The sequence below is a fragment of the Tursiops truncatus genome, chromosome 16 (assembly GCF_011762595.2).
Source record: "Tursiops truncatus isolate mTurTru1 chromosome 16, mTurTru1.mat.Y, whole genome shotgun sequence".
Classification (NCBI taxonomy): domain Eukaryota; kingdom Metazoa; phylum Chordata; class Mammalia; order Artiodactyla; family Delphinidae; genus Tursiops; species Tursiops truncatus.
In genome coordinates this window covers 55,549,424-55,575,929 of record NC_047049.1, presented here as the reverse complement: position 1 = coordinate 55,575,929, position 26,506 = coordinate 55,549,424, and the positions used below count along the sequence as shown (strand labels likewise).

General features: G+C 46.1%; 1 protein-coding gene across 9 annotated transcripts in view; it reads right to left on the bottom strand.

Moving 5' to 3' along the window:
* Positions 1-26,506, bottom strand: part of KCNMA1 (potassium calcium-activated channel subfamily M alpha 1) — a 736,798-nt gene that overhangs the window by 180,559 nt on the left and 529,733 nt on the right. For all 9 annotated transcript variants that reach the window (XM_073793410.1, XM_073793411.1, XM_033841924.2 and 6 more), the window contains exons 10-14: positions 23,393-23,503; positions 20,733-20,838; positions 18,915-18,997; positions 14,682-14,751; positions 7,864-8,019 (exon numbers count right to left, since the gene is read on the bottom strand). In XM_073793410.1, the coding sequence (XP_073649511.1) occupies positions 7,864-8,019; positions 14,682-14,751; positions 18,915-18,997; positions 20,733-20,838; positions 23,393-23,503 (526 nt within the window). The remainder of the gene's footprint in view (positions 1-7,863; positions 8,020-14,681; positions 14,752-18,914; positions 18,998-20,732; positions 20,839-23,392; positions 23,504-26,506) is intronic.

The window sequence follows — 26,506 nt, the reverse complement described above, 5'->3', positions numbered from 1 at the left end:
TAAGTTTGTTTTACCTTTAATGCTAGGCAGACAGTTTACACAAATCATTTTGCTGCAAAGTAAAGAATAATGAATTAAATGTGTTCCCTGTCACCATCAATCATGTATGTTTGCCTTTGATTGACCAAACATATAAGACACATGAAATGACTTTCTAATCATGTTAGGGGGAGGAAGGGAGGGAGAAGGGGAGAAGATGGGGAAGGGGAGTTTCAACCTTTTTTATTTTATTCAGAAATTCCACTGACATTTTCTGGCAATTTTCTAACATGCTGTATGGGCTTCTCTTTGCTAATAATGTTTGCCTTGAGAATTTGTAAAGGTCTGAGAACTCTTTAATTCAATGTTCTAGAAACTACCAGGGCCAGAGGAGAACAGAATCCCTGTTAATAGTTCATGGATTAATTCTTTCTTCATTTGAAATCGTTTTCAGGGAAGTTGCTCTACGTTCAGGTGGGCGTTAGTCATCTTGGGCAGAGTCAAAGGCGTCGGTCGGGGGAGGCAGACAGAGCCCCTGATCTAATGAGATTCAAGCAGTAAGGAAAGGGGATGCACAATGATGTTGACCCAAATGGGATACTGAGGTTTAGCAAATGCATTTCAATCCATGGCTGTTTATTTTGATTTGTGAATTTAAACAACACACTGACTGGATTTTCTGGCAATCGAAATGGTTTATAACCAAATCTAACCAGCCTCCACGCACCCTCGCCAAGGACTATAAAGCTTTGCATTTCAAGTGTCTACATGGAGTCAAAGCTCTTTAATTTAGCAAAGGAACCACATACAGTAGCAAAGGAAGAAGGTTTCAGCACCAAAACCACCCCAAATTGTAAGTCCCTGCTGGTCCTGGCCCCACCCAGCTGTCTGCGATAAAGGCTGGTCACGCCAGGCTCCAGCCATTCATTCATTCATTCGACATGCGTGTATTGAGGACCTCGTATGAGTCAGGTGCTGTTCTAGGCATCGGGAATACAGCAAGCAGCTCTAGGCTTCAGAGTGCTTACAGTGTCTCCGGGAAAAGAGGCAATTAAAAAATGCCGTGCAGAAAAACAAAGCCAGGAGAGTCGACAAGGATATGCATGTATGGGGTGTGGCAGGACAGGGGATGCAAATTTTTAACATGCAATTTTGATGTTTTTTCACATGGAAACTTTATTCACCCCATGAAGCCTAAGAGAACATCTAGATCATTCCTAGAGAATCTGGTGAAGGGGGACATCTACTCCCTGTAGGGACCCTCAGAAGACCCAGAGAAATCTATGAGTTTGGTCACTTTCTTCTTGATCGTCCTATATTTGCCAGGAAAACTCTTGATTCATAAAGCATCCCTTTATTACAGGTATACCATCTTCATAGACTGGAGAACTCAACATTTTAGAGATGTCAATGCTCCCAAGAAAGCCCCAAAACAGACCCACACATACACTGCCATCTGGCTTTAAAAACAGGGACTGCGGGGTTACTAATAATATACTGTTTCTTAATCTGGGTCCTGGTTACATGAGGGTGTGAGTTTGTAAATACTGAATAAGCTATCCATTTATCAGATGCACACTTTTGTTTGTGTATTATACTTCAACTAAAAGTTTGCTTTTAATCTCTTTTTTCAAAATGCAATTCTAATGTTTTAGAAAAAGTTCCCCCTGAGAAATTAACACTGAGCAAGGATATGAGGGATTCGCTGGAGGGAAGCCATGCAGCTACGTAGGGGAAGAGCACTTCAGGCAGAGGGAACAACAGATGCAAAACTCCTAGACTAGCTAAATGGAGTGTGCATCATGTCTAGGAGCAGAAGAGCATTTAGGAGATGAGGCCAGTGGGGTCACAGGCCCCCGAATGCTTGAGACCTATAGATGTTTGTAAGAACTTTATTCTGATGAGATGGGACATCGTGGAGAGATTTACGTGGAGAGGGGTGACGGTATCTGCCTCATGCTTGAGAAGGATGCTGTAATGAGAACAGACTGGAAGAGGAGAGGGATAAGGGCAGAGCAGGGAGGCCAATTAGGATGCTGGTATAATACTCTAGGAGATGGATGATGGTGGCCTGGATCTGATAGTAAAGTGAAGGTAGTGAGAAGTGCTCAGATTCTGGGCTTATTTTCAAAGTCGAACCAAGTGGATTTTCTGCTGAGTTGAATATGGTACGTGAGAGGAAGAAAGGAGCTAAGGTGGAATCCAAAGGCTTTAGTCTGAGCAATGGGAAGGATGACCTTGCCAATAGTGCAATGGGAGAAGACCAGGTTTACAGAGAAAGAACAGGAATTCCATTCTGGATAGGTTAGGTCTCAGAGGAGATGAAACATTCAAATAAAGATGTTGAGTAGCAATTAAATAAATGATACCGGGATCGGGTTCTGGATAGATATATAAATCTGGGAGTCATCTATATATCTAGGACTCCCGAGAATAAACGAGATTACTGAGGAAGTGAGTATAGCTGTAGTGGGAGCAGCTCTCCACTGACACGGGATGTCTGTAGAAGCCCACTGTCATGATACCATTTGTGATCAGGGTGATCACATTGCCCTTCGGTATGGAATAAGCAACAGTTTGCATCTCACTATCTAACTTACACCATGTGGATTTACTTTGCAGGCAAACCCTCTACTCTGGCACCGTTAGCATTTCCTCCTGGAGCAGAAAGCCACCTAGATCCCAGCCTTATCAGGTGGAGCCCCGGCCCCCTTTCAGAGATTCTGTCACCCACCACTCTCCCACTCCACACAGGGTTGATCCCTGCTTCTAACATGCTTCCCTCATCTAGATGAATGTCTCTGGTCTCCAGAGCTTATTACACCCATTAGCCAATAAGAATCGCTTGTTATTCCCCAGAAGCACCTACTTAAGCCAATTAGCTTCAGCCCCTGAATAAAGCAGAGTGTAATGTCATTTCCTTCTTGACAGCCCAGTTCATTTTCCCACCTTAACTCATCCCAGCCTAGGCTAATTCCTCACCTGTCTTGATGCAGTGACCTCTGCTGTTATAGAGCTGGCCAGAGAGAAAGGCCAACAAAACCCACAGGATGGGGCTGTGCAAACGTGTGCCCATACAACCCAGTCTCAACAGAAGCTTCCTGAAACTTATGAGTGCCTCCTATAGCCGTAAGGATGACGGTGTGATTAGCACACTGCTTGCAATACGGGAGGTGCCTGGGGAATCTCTACGGAATCAATATTTCCCATAAAATAAGCTACAGAAAGTTAGGAAGGTACACTCAGGGACATACTTGGAACCAGTGTACCTAGTTTAACACGTGAGTTTGTCAATTCCAAGCTTTGTACCCTCACACAAGTTGCTGCACTTCCCTTAACCCACAGTGCCTGCCACTATAAAGAGGTGATAATAATGATGCCGGGTTTGGGCGGGGTCGTTGTGAGAATTCAATGAGGTGATGCCTATACAGCACTTAGCATAGGGCCTGACACTAAGTTAGAACCCAGTACATTCTAGCTGTTATTAAAGAGTCTTGATTTCTGTCTCCAGCTCCTAAACCATAATGTTTTAATACATGCATATATACAAACACACATATGCACATAGACATAACCCAAAATAAAGGGACTAAAAACAATTCCCTTGGCTGCAATTAGTGCCAGGACTCTGCATTGCTGACAGTTTATCGCAACATGGTAACAGCAATACTGAACAAATGGTTTCCAGGTCCAGCAAAGTCCACCTCAACCATGATACAATCTGAATAAGATGGGCCTGATTTCCCTACTGCTTCCCCATTCAGAAATAGAAAATGTGATGGAGGGGACTGTGCTGTGATCAATATTAAGTAAATTTCACCCATAAATTCCAAATCTTGTAAAATAGGGAAAAAATACAAGAAGTGTATCATGTACTTCCTCCAATTTCATAATTGATTTATTCAAACAAGAAATAATTATGGAGTACATACCATTTTCTAGGCTGTCTGTCTGTGTGTGTGTGTGTGTGTGTGTGTGTGTGTGTGTAAAATGGTAGATTAGCAGAGTTAAAATCGTTGGCGATCCTGAGAACAATTTATTCAATAAATGTGCTCAATTTGAAGACTCAGTGTGGATTGAAAAGAAATTTTAAGAGTTTATCATCCTCTAAAACACATAATACCCACACACATAATTTAGCATGTCCAAGGACAGCTAATCCTAGTAAAAGTAACAGCACAATTCACAAAGACGGCAGGTCAAGCCCCAGCTTGAAACCAGATATGGTGAAGACAAAGTTAAATATTACATGGTAAAACTCTAAAACCAAAAAAAAAAAAAATTTTTTTTTAAATCAGTGGATCTTAAATTACATCCAAGTGAGGATGCCACGGAGAGATACATGCGGCCACTTATTCACGGATGAGGCAATGACTGATCGGCTAATAAATAAGTTCCTTGTCTTGGTCTTTCCAGAAGACATTAGGAATATTCTCACTTGAACCTGACAGGCGGGTGGTAGGAGATCAGGTATCGGTCAATGAACAGGATGTTCTGGGCCTGGTTGATAACGTAGATGGTGACAGGTCACAGCAATCAGGGCATTTGCCTGCACTCCTTCAAGGCATTCAAGGGCGAGAGCTGGGTGCTGCTGGACAAAATGCTTCACCTGTTTCATGAGCAACAAGCTGCTGGGCCACAGGACCCCTGAGTGGCCAGCCTGAGCCTCTTTCATAAAGGTATTGTCGGCAAGGTTAGCATGGATTTGTTAAACAAACCCCAGAACACCAGAAACCGCACAGGTCATGTCTTGAAGGTTAAGTGGAGCAAAGGACAAAGAGCCAGCGACAAGTCTTTAATAGTAATTAGGAATTCTTAAGGAAACTTAAGGAAATCATTACCCCCAAAGATGTGGGCTAAAATTATAAATAGATTCCCAAAAAGTTTAGATCAATTCAGAGCTAGGCTTTCAGGGGCAATGACTTGGCGCCCTGGGGCAAAAGTGACCACGCTGAAAGGATAGACAGGTGCTCCCCCGTATTTCCTGGTACCTCAGGGCTGGGTCTCTTTGGTAGCTTCCATGTGTCAGTAGTCCCTGTCTCCTTCATAGAACCTTATTACCCTCACTGTCAGTCTTGCTTTTTGGTCTCATGCATTCTAAAAGCCTGGTGGACAGTCACTGTGATATATCACCCCTGTTTCAGTCTTGTTCTTTCTTCTTTCAGCAGGGGCAGAGCACCATGTATTCTCTAGGAGTAAAGAACAGATATCATACCTGCCCAGGGCCAGGGAGAAGATGAGCTCACCACACTCCACCTCTGGCTTCCAGAAACACTAAGCATTCTCAAGGGACCAGATGCTGTCAAAGCCTCATCCCACCGCTTTCCATCCTAACAGGCCTGCCCATCCCCATGGAAGTGCTGATGAACTCCCTGCTGTAGGACACACTGCTGTAGGACACATGGTAGGGGACAGTGGGGAAGGAAGCCATTTCTGCAGACAGTTATCCATGTATAGATTCCCTTTTCCATTCAACACCCCAAATAAAAATAAGTAAAGGCTTTGTGATCCCTAGAAGGGGAGCTAATATATAAAACATGCCAAGGAGAGCATCATTATGGTGTTTATTAGGACCTAAAAGAGACAAGGGTCTGGATTTGGAGAGCACAGAGAGGACACTACAGAATGGGGAGCACGTGCTTTCAATTGTCTCTATCTCAAATGAAAAAAAAAAATATGAAGGGAAGCCTTGTTATTTCCAGGTCATGTGCCTTGGCAAATTCCAACACAAAGATCACCTAAATGTCAAAAGGCCATATTCAGAGAGCTACCTCCAAACATGGAGGACTTGGTCCCGGACAGAAAGAACATGGTAACATAACCCTGGGAGGGAAATGTGTTTTGAGTTACACCAGGGCCTGGCTGGGCCTCTCCCACAGGCCCTCCTAAACAGGAACTTGGCAGTGGGATTAGCTGGGCTGGAGGGGACGTCCTTGGCTACAGAGGTGAGGCCCTTCAGGGTCTTGAGGAAAGTTGGACAGAGGTTCTTTCTCCCTGCTGGTAATAACACTGAAGAATCAGCATCACATCCATTTTATTAATTTTCTTGACAGGCAGCTCTAGTTTCCAGGAAGGCACCACAAAATCAAAACATACGCATGTCAAGTGCCCCATGTGTGGTGGGGCCCTGCCAAGGCCATGTTCATCAACACCAGGAAGCACAGCCCAAGTCCTCAGACATGTGCTGGTCCTGTGGGTAAGCCCCTGCTGGAAGAAACCCCCGGAGCTTGGCTGGACGAGCCAGCGGAGCTCTCTTGGTGACAGTCCTTTATCCTGGTCTGGGCTCCTCGTGTTGAATATAAGGGCCCTGGAAGACACCAGGCTGCCTCTGGCTTTCGGGCTTGTCTCTAAGTCCAGCCACAAAGACCTTCCTGCCGCCTCCTTTTGCCTACATTCAGCTGTATCCAGGCAGGGGACTGGCAGCGTGAATTAAAGAAGCCATTTAAAGGCAAGCCATGTCCTTATTTGTGAGCTGGGTCTGAGCCAGGAGTTCTGCGGAGTCGAGGTCTTTGGGCATATAGTAAGTAAAGAATTTTTTAATCAAGGCACCCATTGCTAAAGTGATTGAACGGACTCCAAAACAATTTGTTCTTTTACGTAGACTAATGTTAACCATAAATTGGCTAAATAATGAGGTGGGTACAGAGGGTGAGGACCTAGAAAGAAATCCTGTTCTAAGTCACACAGCTTATGGATGCCAAGGGTGAGCCCTGACATGGAGTCAGTTCATCACCTGCATCTTCATCCTTCCCACGCATCCCTCTCACTGCAGCCAGGGCCATTTCCTCAACCTCACCGAATAACTTACTGCCGGTGGTGGACACAGCAACAATGGCAGCAAAAGGCTGGAGATCTCACACCTTCGATTTCAGAGTTTCTGGCCCCTCTGCAGGATCTCCCAGTGACACACTCATTTCCCACCTCAACCACTAGTAATTCAGGAAGGGGAATGTAAATAAATGAATAACAGGGAGGGGGATATAAGGCCAGATCCTGAGCTAATGGCCACCAACGCCAAATCAGGGAGGCCCAAACGACACAGGATTTACTGCACCGGTTTGCTACCTTGACTGTCTAGGCTGAGCAATCCAAGGATAAGGAACGGTGTCATCACTAAGAGCTCCAAAAGCCCTCTTAGTAGGGTCCTGGACCCTCAACCTGATGTCCTGGAAACACTCCTGGCCTGGCCTATGAGGACAGAGTTGGGTCTTTCTTTGTCTGAGTTGGTCCAGTGGGCAGGGGCCACTTTGGAGGGGCTGAGCAGCCAGCCCTGTGGGGTGAATCGCTGACCGGGGGATGAGCATATCCAGACCGCCTGTCTCACGGTGTAAAGGGCCCCGCTGCCCACGACTCAGTTAGTTCCTCCTCTGACTCTCCATTCAAACAACCATGGCATGTCAGCCCCGCCGGCCTCCTTGATTGTGCAGAAATAAATAAATGAATTATGTTGTTAGGGTTTGGGCTTCGGCACAAACACATGGTCTGCATTTCTCTGCACAGTGAGAGGTCCACCAGCCACTTGATGTACAAGAGCAAAAGGATAATTCTTTTCTTTAGGCGCTCTGGTGCCATATGGAATGTATATAAATCATAGCTTTGTTTTAACAGTGGAGACTTTGTTGATAGATAAACATGTGGTTTATCTAAAAAAAAGAGAGGATTGTGCTTTGAACAATCATTTAATGGCCGTGGATGTGCTAAATAAAAATAAAAACATAATTTTGAAAGAAGCTGGCCTCGTGCCCAAATCTGTAACAAGGAACTTCTCCTTAACCAAAGTGGTTAAAGCCCGCCGATCTGTTTTGAGTTTAAGCTGTGCTCTCTACTCAACCCCACGACAAATTGAATCCGGGGCTAATGTGCTCTAATAGGACGAGACGTTACCTTTATGAATGACCTCATGGAGAAGAGGTTGGCAAGCATGGTGGAGAGGCCTTGAGCCAGGCAGCTCTGGGCGATGAACCCCAGCTTCAGCTCTGCGAGGCAGATTGCATCATCCCCCTCTTTCCAATTCCAGCTCGGGATGTTTAGCAGATGGGCCTGCGGAAACAAAAACAGGTATGAGACCTTTCTTCGTTAAATGTTCAATTGGTTAAAGTCTCCTCTGGGAAATGCAGCATTGCCCAACAGCTCAGGGTCGCCCAGACTCAGCCTTCCTTTCCCTTGCCTGGGTCTGGTGTTTCCTGTTTCATCCACCTCTTCTGTTCATCAGACTTCAGTCTCTCTGGAATATTGCTTCTGTACCTACCAAGCCCAGGTCCTCCCCTCGCGTTTGTCATTGAGCCAAAGAGACTCCAGAGGGAATTTCCTCTTGTGACAGACACGTCAGCCCGTGCTACTAGGATGTCTGGCTAGGTTGCTCTAAACTGGCTCCTCAAAAACCCTTAAGACTGCCAGATGCCTGGGTATTTTAGATGTCGTTTTTTGTCTGCCTTCCCAGAACGCCTGCTCCATGGCTCCCAAGCTTGAGTGGGCATCAGGATCACCTGAAGGGTTTACACTAACGCCAACTGTCGGGCCTCCCCCACAGGTTCTGATTCTTTGGGGGGAGGGGAAGGCTGGAGAATTTGCATTTCTCACAAGTTCCGAGGTGACGCTGAGCTGCTGAGCTAGCAACCACATTTCAAGAAGCCCTGCCCTAAATCATCCGGCACATCACAGTGGAGATGTGTTACAATCTCTTGCAGATGGACTGATCCTACTCAACAGTGAGGTCAGACCCTGCGATGAGGACCCAGAGGCATGTTCATCCAATTATTTTTAAGTGGCAGGAAGCAGAGAGTCAGAGATGATACAGTGGATGAAAGAATCAAGCTTCGAAAGTTCTCCAGAGTTGGAAAAATGGGCAAAAATCATCAAGATTTAAAAGAACTTAATATCAAATACAGCATTTAGGTTAAAAGAAAAAATCAATTGTTTAAATCCAAAATGTGAAGCCCTGACTTAGCAGACATGAGGGGACAGGAGAAAACACAAAACAAAACAAAAAACCTTGTGTATAACTAAAACTCCCCAAAAGAAGTCAATCTCGTGACAGATTACAGAAAAAGCCGGCGCTAGCTTGTTAGAAATGGTCTTCAGATCATGGGAAATACAAAGGTTTCCTTCTGTTGTGAACTGGTCAGGCTAGTTCCCTGGCGCTTGATCTAGTTGTGACAGTCAGATTTTAAAAGGGAAATTGATAACTGAATAACCCCCCGAGAAAAATGACAAGCATGAGACGAGACGTGGGTTCTAGAAAACATCTTTGGAGGAACAGTGAAGAGAGCCAGCAGCCTTTGGTCCGAAGAAGGGCCCCTCCGCCAGGGAGACAGGATAGTTATCTGTGAGCACTTCGGGTGCTGCTATGATGAGGAGAGATTAGACTTGTCTTGCTTTGTTCCAAGTGCCAGAATTAGGAATGACTGGTGTGTATTACAAGAAAGCACTTTTTAAGCTTGTTTTATAAAGGAAATCTCTAAGGATGTAATTTGTCTAAAAAATGGAGAACGCTGCCTCCAGAAATGCAAGGTCTCTTTCCCTCAAACTCAGTGCGTGTTTCTCCAAGTCTCAGTAGATAGACTGTTGCTTTGCACCGGAGGCTGAGTCAGAGCCCTTCGAGGCTCCTGCTAGTGCCAAGACTCTATGACCCTGAAATGACTGTTTCTCTCCACGTGTCAGCAAGCGCAAGGAGCATGAAGGAGGTATATATGCAGGACAATATACGACAGGTGTGCTGCCAGGAGGAGATGGGAGGCTCCACTGTGGAGCCAAGACCAAGTGCAATGGCTCTGTGCTTGGCTTTCAGAAATACCACTCTCGTGAAATTCCCTCTTGCAAAATCCTGTTCTGTAACAATCTTGTGAATCCTAACCCGGCAGTGTTTACTCCTGGAAGATTCTCCCTGATGAGAGCTGTTAAAATAGTCCCATGTGTGGGCAGGAGCAGATGGGAATTTCTGTCAAGCTGAGTATCAGAGACCTTCCCACATCACAGACTCAATTCCAGCAATTAGCCCTGCCCTGTATCCCATTTCTCTCCCTACCCCTCACTGGCTTAAGAAGGCCACTTTTCCCCTTTACTTCCCTGGCATCGTAGGGAATACATCAGGCTAAGTAGAGAAATACTCATTTGCATGAACGTCATCTGCGAAGAATGAGGAGAAATTAAATGTAAGTCATGAACAAGTAAATCATCAAGTGTAAAAGGAGATTTGGGTGGTCCAAGCCCCAGACAGACACTATGTAACCTTCATGGCAACTTCAAATAAACAAACAAATCTTTTTAAGATGGTTTCTCACATCCCCATATGCCATCCAGGGTATGAAGTCTAGGATTTTATGTCTTGGGTCCCTCATGTACCCATCTGGTATTGAGTTCCCTAGACATATTTTACATGTTATTATACAGAAAAGTCAAGTTCGTTTCATTTCTCAGCTTCCTCTTTTGGCCACCGTATCTTTCCCAATCGTGGGGCAGGGAGCCGCAAGGGATATGCCAAAGGCTGGAAGGTCTGTGTGCACCAAACAAAGAAGGGTGACTGACCCAGGAACTCAACTTGTTCGTTTCTGGCAACTCTGTCCTTTTTCATTTGAGGGAACTTTGGGTCCAGTGTCCAGTGGAAGACGCCAGTGTTACTACATAGGAGTCTAGAGGCAAATCCTCTCATCTGGAGAACCAGCCCTGCTAAGGCAGGACGAACAGGACTGGGGCTTCCCTCTGTTTGAGACGAAAGGAACGTGCAAACAGGCTGTCCTGGGAACCAGGAGAGATGAATTCCAGCCCCAGGGCCATCTCTCACTACACATGCAACGTTAGGGAAGCTGCCATGAGGAAGAAAGAAGGTTGTCTCAGAGAAAACACTTCAACACTCCTGCTCAAGTGTAAGGGTTTACAGTGAGAAAGCTCAAAGAACTTGCATCTCCATTCGGCCACTGGGACTTGGCTTCAGGTCAGAGACAAAGACCTCTTTCTGTAGAGTCTGCTAGGAACATTTTAAAAGTCCACTAACAGCTAGGTCATCAGGAGTGAACCTTTCCAAGATGTCCCAAAGCATTCTTTCCTTCAAGAGTTTTAAGCCATCTGCGCTCAAATCAGACAATGCCCCTGTGCCGTGTCCTTTCCATGCTGGGAGACGGTGAGGCTGAGTGTTTCTCTCCCTGAATTCTACTGGGGGTAAACAGATCCACTTTGGAGAACCTCCATCCTTCTGTAAGTCCTACTCAGAGGAACCACAGTTTGGCTCAACAGCCTGTGGCTCTACTGAATGAGAAGGTGGCAGTTTCAGCAGTTCTGCCTCTTAGCTCACTGGCTGCCCAGTGACCATGAGTTGTACCCATCAGAGACGCTCTGAGACAGAGCTTAGACCCACGGTCTGCCGTCACACTGGGATACTAAAACGCACAGATGGTCAAATGAGGACTAAATGGGATAATGGATGTCAAAACTCTTTTAAAACCCTAAAATATGACACAAGTGTCTGAGATTATTATGATGACAAACTCAGAACGAGTTTTATATGGAGAGAAAGAGGACAGCTTCCCTACATCCCTCTAGGTCCTAGAATAGCACCATCGTTAGATCACGGGGGATTGAAATTCTTTATCTTTTAAATCTGATATCCAATTATGGAATTAACTATCCTTTGGAATATGCTGACAGGGATATAAGTGTAAATGTATGTTACCAGGTTTTTTCCTGAAAGCAAGTTTTAATGGATGGAGATCTCTGGGCATCTAGTCATGGGTACAGAGAAAGTGCCAAGAGAGAAAGAAAAATAATATTGTGAAGGGTAGATAGGATCTTAAAAACAGCAAAATTAAATCAAAACTACAATGCGATATCATCTCACATTGGTCAGAATGGCCATCATCAAAAAATCTACAAACAATAAATGCTGGAGAGGGTGTGGAGAAAAGGCAACCCTCTTGCACTGTTGGTGGGAATGTAAATTGATACAGCCACTATGGAGAACAGTATGGAGGTTCCTTAAAAAACTAAAAACAGAACTGCCATACGACCCAGCAATCCCACTACTGGGCATATACCCTGAGAAAACCATAATTCAAAGAGAGTCATGGACCACAATGTTCATTGCAGCTCTATTTACAATAGCCAGGACATGGAAGCAACCTAAGTGTCCATAAACAGATGAATGGATAAAGAAGATGTGGCACATATATACAATGGAATATTACTCAGCCATAAAAAGAAACGAAATTGATTTATTTGTAGTGAGGTGGATGGACCCAGAGTCTGTCATACAGAGTGAAGTAAGTCAGAAAGAGAAAAACAAATACCGTATGCTAACACATATATATGGAATCTAAAAAAAAAAAAAAATGGTTCTGAAGAACCTAGGGGCAGGACAGGAATAAAGACGCAGACATAGAGAATGGACTTGAGGACATGGGGAGGGGGAAGGGTAAGCTGGAACGAAGTGATAGAGTGGCATGGACATATATACACTACCAAATGTAAAATAGATAGCTAGTGGGAAGCAGCCGCAGAGCACAGGGAGATCAGCTCGGTGCTTTGTGACCACCTAGAGGGGTGGTACAGGTAGGGTGGGAGGGAGGGAGATGCAAGAGGGAAGAGATATGGGGATATATGTATATGTATAACTGATTCACTTTGTTATAAAGCAGAAAGTAACACACCATTGTAAAGCAATTATACTCCAATAAAAATGTTAAAAAAAAAAAAAACAGCAAAATTGTAAAGCAAGGTGAAGAATGTCTATTTGCAGTTCTCAAGGAATGAGATGACAAATAATGACCAGTAGACTTCCTGTTCCTTCTCTGCAGGACAAAAATGAAATGATAAAGAGCCCTGTAACAAAGTCACCATGTCCCTTTCACTCTCACACATCTTAAAGGACAAAGTCTCATAAGTGACTCTTCCTAACTCTGGAACCCAAATAGATTGGCGTGGCTCTAAACAAAATGCGTTTTAAGCAAATAACCATGGGTCGGTTGATGTCTTCAGCACTGTTTCTGAATAATGATAAGGCAGACGTTTGTGAAAGATGTTCGGCTTGCTATGATAAGCTTGCTATGATCGTGTGAATGCTGACCAGTGCCATCTGGATCCTAGGTCCGTGGAACTACTTCTGAGTCTGACAAGACTCACAGAGCTGAAATCCTCCTTAATTCCTTGAAGATGCTGCATTAGCACTCATTGGAAGGAGAAAAAAAGGAACTGACATCCCTTTCTAAACATACAACATTAATTTTCCTATTCAATCTAAATGCAGCCCCAAATCTAAACAACAGCTTAAAGCACTCCCACACTAAACGAAATTTCAAATCACAAAGGAAAGAGGGAGAGTTCCTTGCCTCGGGAGCTGTCACCGGCCACAGCCCTGCTCATAAAATTCACCTCCCCCTACCAAGGCTGCTGGCAAAGAACTTCTCCAGTTTGATGCCGGTGAGTTACCAATACCCTCACTTTCTCTCTTCAGTGTCCTGGGTTTTCCAGAGACGAACAGGACACTGTGACCTTGGGTGCCCACCACCCAACCCACTGGCTGGAGCGTGGCACAGCCTGCAGTGGAGCCACCTGGGCGGGCTGGGCAGCAGCGGGCGGTGGGCAGCAGCCCGAGCGGCAGCCCAGTCACCAACAGCAGGCTCCACAGTCAACAATGCCTCCGATGGGCTTCCACACGGCGACATGGGGCAGCGCTTGCCAGCAATTAAGAAATAATGGCGTGGCACTGGCGCATTTGGCAGAAGGGAGTCCTCTCTGGGCCACCGGACTGCCTATTTCGTAGGGAATATGGCGCATAAGATGGGACACACGCTCACTCACAACCCAGCAGGGAGTGATTCTGTCCAGACAGGACACCTGGTGGCAGGTACTGAGCAGCCTCTGGTCTCTCATAACTGGTTCCATGTCAAACACAGAAAGGTGCCACCTTCCCTCCCCCAAAGCTGTTTTCCTGGGAGGCTACTGATGGCCGAGCAAAGGAGCATTGCCTTTGAATGAGAGACAGGACTCTGGTTTACGGAGAAATAACCACGAGGGAAACAGCACAGACTCCAACATTTGTTTTCTTCCTGATCTCCCTGTAAACTGTAACACTAGGAAAATTCCTTTATGTTTAATCTCTGGATAGCCAACTATTTTCCTAAATTCAACGGTGCAAATTCTCATCTTGAATTTCAGGATGCGGTTTTCCACATTCTCCACCCAGTGCGTGGTCTGTCCCGCCAAGTTCATCTGGTCTCAGATAGAAAAGTGCTCACTTGCCTGGGACACGCTACACCTTGACTGCAAAACCCCTGAGGGCACAGAACAGGGCTTCACTATTTCCACCGGGACTGGGGGGCTGTGGGTGAGGCCCAGTGTTGACCACATAGTAGTACTCAATAAATACCCATGGAAGAAATGAGTGTGGCACGTGAGAATTCGAAGTTGTTGGAATGGGATCTAAAGACACATCAATATTTCTGAACCTAGGGGACCAACAGATGCTTCCTGAACGAATGAGTCAATACGTGAAGGAGCTTCCCTCCAGTGCCCAACTGCAAACGAGGTGTTTGGACTGAAGAAACGTCCCAGGGAGGTTTTTGCCCACCACTCCTCTTTACCCAGGCCTTTGGATTGCATTGGTGTGTGTGCTCATGCATGTACGCACATGCGTGTGTGGCTGTCTGGGAAGGGGGAAGAGCCTGGGCCCCCGTGTGCATCGCTGAGCCCGTGACAGGCTCTCACTGCCCTACCTTGTTGTGATACTGCAGCATCTGCGTGATTATTCGTATCTTCGGGTGGTAGTTCTTTATGGAGATGACTCTGAAAAAGAAAAGAACAAAAGCTGAGCCAGGGTGTGCCTCACCCTTGGAGTCTGATGGGAAGATTAATTTGATTACATCCAAATGGAGTGAATGTAGGGCCAGCAGCCTGGACCTTCAGAGAGGTTGCAGCCACTGGGCTAAGTTACACTGTGTTTCCACTGCCGTGTCCCATGGTCATGTGAAAAGGAAATCACAGGAGGGCCACAGGCCATGTCCTAGGCATAAAAGAAGAGAGAGGTCCCGTGGTGTCTCGGTGATGGCATGTGTGTACCGGGCATGGGGGTTCTGGAGCAGCAGTCACGGGCTTATTGCCCACATGGGCCTCGAAATAAAACAAGCTCAACTCATGGGGCCAACAGAGGTTTGCCATCTCACATACCCTAGGGAGGAGCCCGGAAGCGATTTGCTCTGAGTCCAATTCTCCAAGTTAACAACATGAGACAACGTGACAAATCATACAAGCAGCCTGACAAATGATTCTAATTGTCACGCACACATGGCCACTGTCACAAAAATGATTTCTGAGCAGGGCTCTTAGGATGGGCCTATCGCATCACACGACTCAGCCTGGGATAGCTAACAGCATCTAAACAATGACTTTGATGCCGGTTACAGTGAAGTGTCAAGGCCTCGGGGAGGTCATGGGCTGGTGGAAAATTCCCCCAAACTGCTCTCAGTCCCTACTTAGTATTAACTACCGCCAGCCCCCTACTACTCTAACCCTCCCTCCTGTTCCCCACAACAATCACTGTGCTGCAAGGCAGGGGCCGGGAGCAGAGGAACAGAAACACCTGCATTCCAGTCCCAGCTGCTACACTAACAAACTGAGTGACCTTCAGGAAATCCCTGGACTCTCCGTGACTGTTTCCTCATCTGGACATTGGGGGCAACGGTACCTGCTTTATGTATTCCACAGGCTTGGTATGAGCAGCACATGAAAAACCAGATGTGAAAATGCTTTGAAATCATTAAAGCTCTCTCCACATGCAAGTTGTGGTTTTTGTCATTACCCACTCTGTCAGAGATGACATTGTACATTTCCTTCTGTGACAAGGAAGGCTAAAGACTGGGATTCCACAGAAAGGCCCACCTCCTAAGCCTCATCGGAAATGCAAGTGCACTGGTCATGACCACCCCACAACTTCCCACCAGGAAATGCCCTATGCTTCATCCCTTCTCGTGCAAAGATGGAGAGGAGGCAGCTGGGGAGCAGTTTTGTCTGAAAAGCTGCCACTTGGGAATTTAGGAAATGGATCACGCGGAAGCCTCTTCCTGCACAAATTCACCCTTTTGGGCTTTTGCACTTGAAGGATTTCATTTTATTTCTGAAAAAGTGTTGTGTTGGCCCATGCTTATAATTCAAGGACTTTGAGCCTCTGTCAGCCCTCGGAATTCAGTTCACAGCATCAGCCAGTTTTCTGCATTAGCTCATTTCAAATGGATCTTTGACATTTTAATTTCAAAACGGGCAGATTGGTCTCATTAAACTAAGGGGAAAGGAGGATTATACAAATAAGGGAAAGACAGATCCCTTCTTTTAACCCTGAGCTTCCCATTTCCTTTTGCTCCCTGGGCCTTCGTTCTGATTCCGTTAATGAATGGCTGAATCACATTTCTGCTACTACCTTTTTCAGTCATTTTTACGCCGTGGCATCATGCCAATCACCCAGATACCCTGTATGTCTTCATATTAACCCTATTGTAGTCAGGGCTTAAGTAAAATATTGTGATTAAGAGAAATGCCCACCTCAAAGCTGTTATCATTTCAATCATTCACTTAAAATAAAAAAGGCAGGGCCAGCCCTAAATTTCTCTGTGGGGTAAACATTGAGCTTCCTCTTCTTTTGGTTTTCCATTTGAACTTTTGAAAATAATGTTCCCGAAAACCTACATTTTTGTCACTTCGAATGACACAAAAAAACGTGAAGGACACAAATCCTAGTTCAAGGAAAGGGCCAACTGATGCACCCTAAGCTGGGGCTGTGACTAGTTAGGGGACAGGCTCAGGTGTGGAAGCAGGTCCCCATTCCACCATCTCCCTGCGGCCTGGCAAGCCCAGTGCTTACAGGAGTCCATGCATCAACTCTCTTAAGATGACTGCACTAGGCATACTGCTGAAGAAAGGTGAGTAGAAAGAGAACATTGTGCCAGATGTTGCTTGCCAGACGCAAGGACCAGATGCTGAGTGGAGGATGTGCTTCAGAGGAATTCTGCCCCCTCACTGACGGGAAAGCTCACGTCACCTGGGGCCACTGAGCGAAAGCAAAGCGAAGGAGATGCGAGCATTGTAATGGTGCAAAGGCAACTTCCCTACCCTCTGACTCAGGTAAATTCACAGCAGTAAACCAAGCTGTAGGAAGAGGGGAATCTTGGTCTAGACCCAAAGGATAGCTGTTTGCAGTTGGGCAAGAGTTCCTGGGAATCTACTGGGAGTGAAATGTTTCCTCTTGGTTCATCTCTTCTCCAGAAGGTTCTCTTTATTACCTCCTCCTGCTGCAATTTATGCTGCAGGAGAGAAGAATCCAAAAGGGTTTTCACTAAGTGGAGCAAAATATCTTAACTTTGTAGTCATTTCATAGTCCCAAGATGTCTGGAATATGGGTCTATACAAAGAACAAAAATGGAACAGTTTTCTCCTGAAATAAGAACAGAATAAGGAGCAGGAGTTGGCCAGAGAACGGCCTCAGGTGGGCCCTGCGCGTTTACGAGAAAGGCGCTGGGCAGTGTTTTCCAAAGAGTGACCCCCCACCTCCCCCAGCCCTGCCAGGAGATGTTCTGTAAAAAAAAAATTAAAAAAAAAAAAAAAAGGAGGGGGAGGGGGCCTGTAGTCAAATAGGTTTGAGAAAGTCTCTCTAGAACATTACCTTAGGAATTTGTAGTATTCAAAGTACTGAGGAGGCATTCAGGGAAGAAAACCATTTCAGGGGACTTCCCTGGTGGTACAGTGGTTGGGAATCCGCCTGCCAAGGCAGGGGACACGGGTTCGAACCCTGGTCCGGGAAGATCCCACATGCCGCGGAGTAACTGAGCCCGCGCGCCACAACTACTGAGCCCGCGCACCACAACTACTAAGCCCGCGTGCCGCAACTACTGAAGCCCACGCACCTAGAGCCCATGCTCCGTGACAAGAGAAGCCACTGCAATGAGAAGCCCACGCACCGCAACGAAGAGTAGCCCCTGCTCGCCGCAACTAGAGAAAGCCTGCGCGCAGCAACAAAGACCCAATGCAGCCAAAAAATAAATAAATTAAGTAATTAAAACAAAAACAAACTATTTCATTTGGGGAAACTGGTTGAAACAAGCTGATTGGTTAACAAACCCCTCTTTGTGGGAAATATTCATCTATGTGTGCTATAGACACACTCGGAAAGCTCTAACCTGGGGCTCCTCGACCTTGGCGCTATTGACATTCGGGGCCGGCTAATTCTCTGCTGTGGGGGGCAGTCCTGTGTACTGCAGGATGTTGAGCAGTAACTCCGGCCTCTACCCAGCAGACATGAGCAGCACCGTCCCCTAACTATGACAAACAAGAACATCTCCAGCTATTCCAAACTGTCTCCCGGGAGCGAAATCGTTTACAGTTCAGATTTCTCAGGCCCACTCCCCCTCAGGGAACATGGTACCTTAGTTCAGGCCTGCTCCCAATGAAATCTATCTTTCCTTTGCTAGTCCTCCACCCCAAGACTGGCTGTGAGTCCCAGAGCTCCTATCTTTTTTTTTTTTTTTTTTTTCTGCAGTACGCGGGCCTCTCACTGTTGTGGCCTCTACCGTTGCGGAGCACAGGCTCCGGACGCACAGGCTCAGCGGCCATGGCTCACGGGCCCAGCCGCTCCGCGGCATGTGAGATCCTCCCAGACCGGGGCACGAACCCGCATCCCCTGCATCAGCAGGCGGACTCTCAACCACTGCGCCACCAGGGAAGCCCAGAGCGCCTATCTTTTGAGGATGAGCTTTCAGTTAATGAGGCCTTGTGTCATTACCCTCTGTACCCACCACAGCCTCAGTTCCCCACCCTGCCTTAGGCCTATGCAGATGGCTAGTTGTAGGATGGCTAATGAGGAAAGAAGGTCCCACAGAGACAGTGCTCTGCAAAGGACCCCACAGGAGAGCGAGTGGCCAGACAGCACCCAGCCCAGAGCCTTCCCGCCTGCCCAGGCTTACCTCATGATGTTGGAGGCATCTTCAGCATCGGGGTCTGCGCAGTACTTATTGGCAAGGATTAGGCACGCATCTGCTGACTCTATCTAAGACACCAAAAGGAAAATCACAGAACACAAACATATAAATAGCCATGCTTGGTTGCCGTCTCTCTCTGTTGATGGCTCTGGGGGAACCTGGTGCTTTGAAAGGAAAGAAAAAAACAGTAATTCTGAGAGATTATAGTTTTTGTCAAAAGTGTAGGTTGCAATTTCTTGTTATGATATAAATAGTTCATCTTGTTGCTGTTGGAGGGGACAATGTGTACCTTGGTAACTACATTTCCCATTCTGCATAGCCTTTTACACGTAAGCTTTCTGGATTTCTTGAGATAACAATTAATTAAGCCTTTCGGTCCCCTCTCCATCTCCTTTCCCCACCATCTGCACCATCATCCTAACTTTTCCAGTCAGGAAATGGCGTTAGGGGGGCTAAACCTCTTCTCTCAGGCTACCAAGTTAACTGAGTCATTGGGGATTCAGAAATTTAGAGTCCAAAGTCCTTCACCTAACCTTTTTTTCACATCTTAACCGTGAAATAAGAGGAAATGAGAGCCCTAACTCAGACAACAGCTCAGTACTGTTTAGTATCCAATTAGCATTCAGATATTCAAAAGACAACGAATCTACGTGTATGAAATGATGTTACAGATGACCTCGAAATACAACCTACTGACTTATCTAAACATGTACCAACAGAGGCTTATTCCTTTGAGGGGATGAGGAGTTGTGCAAAGTATTGATTGCATCTAAATCAGGTCCACGGACAGTAACTATTTTCCCCAAGTTCCCATAAGATTCCACATTAGACATAACTCGGATCAGGTCTGGATAATATTAACAGGACTCTGTAAGCATAAGAATTCCCATTCTGGCTCAGGTCTGCCCTACTTGGGATGTTGTACTTATAACAGACCATTCTTGCATTTGGTGGGAGGCCATGGTTTCCTCCATGGTATGTCACAAATTGTCTCTAGTTTTCCTTCTTTCATAAAGTAAAGAATTTACCCAAATCCTTTTGGCTTATTCACGTTTGCCAATTACATTATTTACTGCATTATGTGGTGACCACGGTAAGCATTTAGATGTCAGTGGATTCAAAATATTAATCTATCTCCACTGGCGTGCAAATATTGAACATGCTTACAAAATCTATGTGAAATGAGTAAAGTAGCAGATGCCATTCTGCTGTATCCCCTTCCCTTATAAGCCTTAGGTGTGCTTTATAAGAAGGTCCTAACCTACTAGGTTCTAGAAAGAAGGATTAGCCCATTACCAAGTGCTAGCAGATACCTGAGTGTTTAGTTTTGCACCTTTAGTCCTTGGTGAGGAAAAAAGGAAGCTCAAAATGTGTTATGGCTTCGGTAAACTTTATTTTACAGTGTATCCTTAATGTTTCTTTCTGACGTAAATAACAGATTTCAGAGCTACATTGAGCCCAATTTAAGTATTCAAAATGGGAATTACTTGATTGTTATGTTATATATTGAGTCCATACAACTGGTCTACTTCCTTTAGCAGTGCTAATATTGAGGCAACCAGCGATGTCTGGCATGTTATGTACAACAAGTCCACATGTGGAATGCTTACAGGTGGTTCACCATGTGCAGGCAGAACAAAGTCCTGGGACCAGTGTAAGGGTGATACCAAGGTTGGTAGTATCTGATTTATCTCATTAGGGGTATGGAGGTGACTCTTGGCCACCCTGGGACGCATGTCCCTTCACCACAGAGTCACACCCCCCCAGATGGAGTAAAAGCAGAAGTCACTTCTTCCTTCTTACCTTGACTCTCGCAAGATCGTGTGGATTGAGGACTGAACCCTGATAAAATTCCACCTGAGTAAAATGTCGTTTGAACAGAGCTTCAAGCTCCAGGTTAGGGGAAATGCTGGGCAGGGAGAGAAGAAACAGCCATCAATATAACAGACTCAGGTATTCAGCCTCCATGACCTCCCTTCCCTCCAACTGTCACAGAGAGAGGCATGGGAAAAAGGTTTTCACCTTCAAAGCAGCCCCCTTTCTGGCCATAAATAAGAGGCTCACACTCAAGAGAAGTAAAACCCCAGCCCAACTGAAAACCAAAACCAGTACGAAGGTAAAATGGAGAGTTCATAACCTTTACAGAGTCTGAGGCCTATGGGGCATGATGAATGGAATCCCTATTTTATGAATGGAGAAACTGAGGCTGTGACATCAGGGATTAGCCAGAAGTCTTCCTGGCAGAGCCTCCCGCTGTTCCTTCCATCAAAAGCCTTTTCCCTGCTTCTCTACCTCATGGACTTTTCACTCCCCAGGGCCTGGATCAAAAAAACGTCCCTTCTGAGCAGCCCTACACAGAGCTGATCCACTCTCGGTATCGCTCTTGATTCAGCGTGTGTACGCTAGTCATCATTCTTGGTGCTGAGCTACACAGCCATCCTTCCCATTGCAGGGCAAGGATTAAAACACTGGTGGACCTGTTCATTCATTGATTATTTCTGCAGAGATGAAAAATACCTACTCTCTGTTAGGTACTGTGCCTACTGGGTGCCAAGGACTGAGTTGATCAACCCTTGCCCAACATTTATGTAGTACTCAGTAATGATCACAACCGCTAATGTTCTTAGTACTCAGTCATGATCATAACAGCTAATGTTCTTAGTACTCAGTAACGATCATAACCGCTGATGTTCCTGAGCATTTACTATGTGGCAGCTACCATCCTAAGCACTTGACAAGTATTAACTCATTTAAACCTCAAAAACAACTCTACAGGAAGGGATGCTATTAACCCAAAGCTTTGAGAGGTTAATTAACTGGGCCATGGACGACAAGGCTGACACTGATAGATGCTGGGGTCCTAGCAATTGCAGCAGTAACAGCCAGCTTGTTGATTCAGACTAAGGCAGTGGGTGAGAGAAAAGCAGCCGCCTGTGCAAATCCAGCCAGTCTTCCAGATCCGGGACAAGCCAGTCCTCCTTCAGGAAGCCTGCCTGCCCCGGAAATACAAGGAGTGGTGCCCTCTCCCTGATACAGATGCCCCGTGTGATTCTGCCACTTGATTAAACTGACATCAGTCCGTTACTGGAGGATCCATGTTGTGCTCCAATTGCTGCACAGGTGCTCATCTTGACATGCCAAACCAAGATGAGGGCAGAACCTATACACTATACTTGTCTTGAACCTTCCAAACGCTCAGCAGAGGATGGGCCCCACAGCTGGCCATCGGCGGCTAAGCAGTTAATTGGATCTGTGGGTTCTGCTCCTGTGCCCGTGGCCTGGCTGGTCTTTTCAGAACTTGGATAAGTCAGTGCTAAGAAGAAAAATGCTGGTGCTCAGACATGGTCAGGTTCATATTCACAAATGCCGAAAGGAAGAAGATGCACCGGATAGCTATAGGAAAGTCAACCTCGGTGGGATCTCAGAGCAGGACTGAGTCCTAGGTGGTCAACCCCACACGGAGCCAACACCAACGTGTGAGCTTTGTCCCTTGGCAACATGGGGCTAAGACTGGCCCCCATGATAGCCCCATCTCCATAAAGGAAGAGGGTGCCACCCACGTCAACATGCCTGTATCCCCCAACTCTCCACCCCTGTTACGGACTACCTTTTACCTAAAAGCGGATCAGGCAAAGAACTTGCTTTCCTCACCTGTAAAACAAACTTGATAAGACCTACCTCCTAAGTACATTGGGCAGCCTAATGTATTTTCTCTCTCATGATAACAGCTAACATTTATTGAGCACTTACTGTGTGCCTGATTCTGCTCTGTATACTTGGAATGGATTACTTCTTTTCATTCTCAAAATAGCCCAAGAAACCATTGTGATCTCCCCATCTTATGGATGTGGAAACTGAGGCCCAGGGAGGTGAACTTGTTCAGTACTTGGTTGAGTCAGGATTCAGACTGAAGTCTGAGTCAAGCATGTACTCTTACGCCCTCTGTTGATTTCAGGAGAGGCTGTGGTGACCAGCACTGTGTCCTACACCGAAGGTTCCTAGGAACGACAGCTGTTGTTGTTACTGCTGCTACTACCCTGTACCCTGCTTCCTCTTATGTCTCTGTCTTGCTTGGTCACTATGTCAGTCCTGCACTCATAAAGAATCTACACCACACAGCTAATCACCCACACCAGACACTGTGGACACACCTGGATCGCATAGATCCAGACAGCTGAGGGGACAGTACTGAAGTGCTTAACCCATAATGAACCCCACTGTTACTTGCCAGAATTGCTTCCACAGAGACAGATACTGCTCTTATTCACTGAACGAGTGCGTTGCTTCCTTTCCGTCGGTTCCAGAACATCCTCCCCAATGAGCCCAGCAGGGATCGTGGCTGATTCAACTCTGCTCTGCCCCCCGAATGCTGCCCTCACATCACCCCTCCTCCAGACACCTGAGGCGTCCCCCTAGAGGTGCCTGGTTGGGTGGAGGGTCTAGAAACAGCAGGGGCCTCTTACTTGTGAAGAAAGACAATCTCCACGTTGACATCATCCCGATCCTTGTGCAGAAAGTCCTTCAGGAAGTTGGAAACGCTCTCCAGCGTGATGTGTCCACAGACCACAATGTGCCTGCATGGGAGAGGCCAGTTAGATGAGGCCAGCCCAGCGATGCCCCGGCACCCACCCGCGGCCAGACAGAGGGAGCGCGCAGCTGCAGGGAAGCATTCGTCTCCCCCCAAGGAGGCTCAGTAAAGCCCAGCTCCCCTCCCCGGAGGGCAGTGAGGCAAAGCAGCGGGGTTGGAAGGTGCTCAGAGACTCTTTGACAGAAGACCATATGGCTTCTCACCTGATGCTGCACAAAATCCTATTAAAAGCCCAGCCGTTCGGCCAAGTGGCTTTATGCATTTAACAATAAGTGACATTATGCTCGAGCTTAAACGCTGCATTATCAAGTCCCTTGCAGATTCATATCTCTCCCTTTCTGCCCACAAAGCGTCCTCCCGGGAGATTTACCGAATGAGTCTTGGTTTATGACATAGAGCTTATCAGGTAATGAGATAACAAATCTCGTTGAAATGATGATTTTGTGTGTAAGAAAGCCGACTTTTATCAGGGTGGCTAATGTGCAGCTTGACACATTATGGGCTCTGCTGGCCGTAAGCACTAAAAAGGAAATTTTGCACTTTTCCGCCATAACTCCTCTGACAACGGGGGCATGTAACACTTTACAGTAAGTGAGCATTACTCAGGGCTAAATGGGGATGGGACACCTATGGAATCTGAGATCGTGCCGCAGGCAGGCTGTGCATCCCCAGACAGCTGCTTCCTTAGGGTGCCTGGGATTTCTATGAGAAACAAAGGAATTTACCTCAGGATGGGGAGAAAAGCTAGGAAGGGATGATGAAGACGGAATTGTCTGCCTTTATTTCGGGGTGGTTTGGACTTCTGTTTCTGGAGATGGTAACTCCCCCTGAGGAGATGAGCCCATGGAAGAAAGAACAGTCTCCCCAACATCTTTGGGCTCCTGGACCAATCTGACTTTGACACTGGGCTATACTATGGCCACTTATACTTATTACATATGATGCTTCGTCAGGAGGAAGCTCTTTGGTGCAAGAGTTAGCCCCGTGACTGACTGTGGAGATAAAACCTGCTGGCTTCTACTAAAGAGACTGCAGCAAAAGGCTCAGCCCAGATCCCTGTGCCCCTCAGGCTGACAGTGACAGAGGCTGACTGCCTGGCTGGGCTGTGAGGCACGGGCAGGTGGTGAACACGAAGCACGGTCATTTTGCGGGGAAATTTAGAACGGCCAGGCCCCTTGCACTTCATAATTGCTCTGTGCACATTCCAATAAGGCAGAAAAGCTCATTGGCTGGAGGCGGCTCCTCAGAGAAGGCAGCGATGATTGCTTATGCGATGTTCCATTAGATGCCATTACAAGAGCCTGCCCTTTTCGGTGTAATTTGGTGCTTGACTAAGTGTGCGAGAATAATGCAGTAAACTCATCGGTGAAAGGATAATGATGCAGAACAAAGAGTAAATCAATAATATGCATGATGCAGTTAATAATATCACCATTACGGACCGTTATTGTTACGGTGCTGCACTTAGCGATCGGGCAAGTGGAGGCCCTTGGAGGGGGGATTGTGGAATGTCAGTGGGCTCCCTCAGAAGAGACGTTTTAATATAATCACTTTGTTCTCAAGCCAGTACCTACTAGGTTAAGGGAGGTCCCTTGGCCACTGATTCAAATTTTATGCCCCCAAACCCGTATGACTAAGTTCCTTCTGAAACACACAGTATGTATGTCAGAATACACGATGTAAGTTGAACAACTGGACTATAAACATTTTCATCAGGTCATATCTTAAACTGTTTCTTGTGGCGAACGTGCATTTATGTGGACAAAACAGGCTGCAAGTGAATATGCATGTTCTGAATAAGACTTCTGATTTTGAACTTGCCAAGTATGTTCAGAAAATGGTTGAGAAACAGTATATCCCTCCTGATATCTGACCTCTCCACAAATGACAGTGGGGCTTTTGGGGGGCAATTCTAATGCTTTCTGCTTACAAACTTCCGTCACGGAGAACAAGGCCAGCATGAATCCAATGTATGGGCACCTCTGCAGGACAGATATGTGACTGGAACTCTTCCCGAAAGTAAGCCAGATTTCACTCCCTGCTCTGCCACCAAGGACGTGTGTGATCCTGGGCAAGCTACTTATCCCCATTCGATTGAAGAGGGAGCTGAGAGGTTAATACTACCCATCCAGCCGCCTGCACCAGGCATCGCAGAGCTCAAAGTTCTATACCAGCATAAGCCTGGTTACCATTCAGAGCTAGACTCAAATCAATGATAGGTCCAGGGAAATGCCAGAACATTCAACCTTCCTATCCTGTACGCAAAGAACTGAATGAACATCTGCCAGCACTCCCTTTTCCTCCTCTGAGCTCATTCATCTCCAGGACAGATGTGTGGGAAGCAGAGGGGAAGGAGATGAGTCCACCCTCTTACCCTTGAATCAAAGATTCAGCCAGCTGATTTATTCAGCCTTAGAAAGAGACAGGGTTCTTTTAGTTGAAAATGTGCTGGGTACATATAAAATATATTCCAATGCAATCAATATTATCCCTTAAGCCTTTAATTAGCTTTCACTTCTCTTAAGAAGTAGACAAATGTTGGCAGGAGAGGGGAGAAAAAAAGGACTGACTTTTCTAATTTGCTGCTAGCTGTCCAATACCATTCCAGACAATTGAAAATATATATCTTTAAGCTACAGCATGATTTCTGAGGTGGAGAGCAGACTTTATCAAAAAGGAAGAAAAAAAATCTTCCTTCAACATAATTGGTATTTTTGCTCAGAAAAAGCGAGAGTGATTGAAAGCAGACTGCCTTTTTGCCCAAGAAGAGTTATTAAGTACACTATCATGGCAACCTTGGAGAACCCATATTGTTCCAATCTGTCCTCTATCTGATTTGAAGATTTACGGCTTCCTCCTTTTGTGCCAATAATCATTTCCCTCCATTTTGTTTTCCGTACAGTGGAAGCTATCAAGGAGCCCACATATTGAAAATGTTTGAATGCAGTTAGAAGAGATGGATGGAGAGAAGCTGCCTCTCTAAATCAGC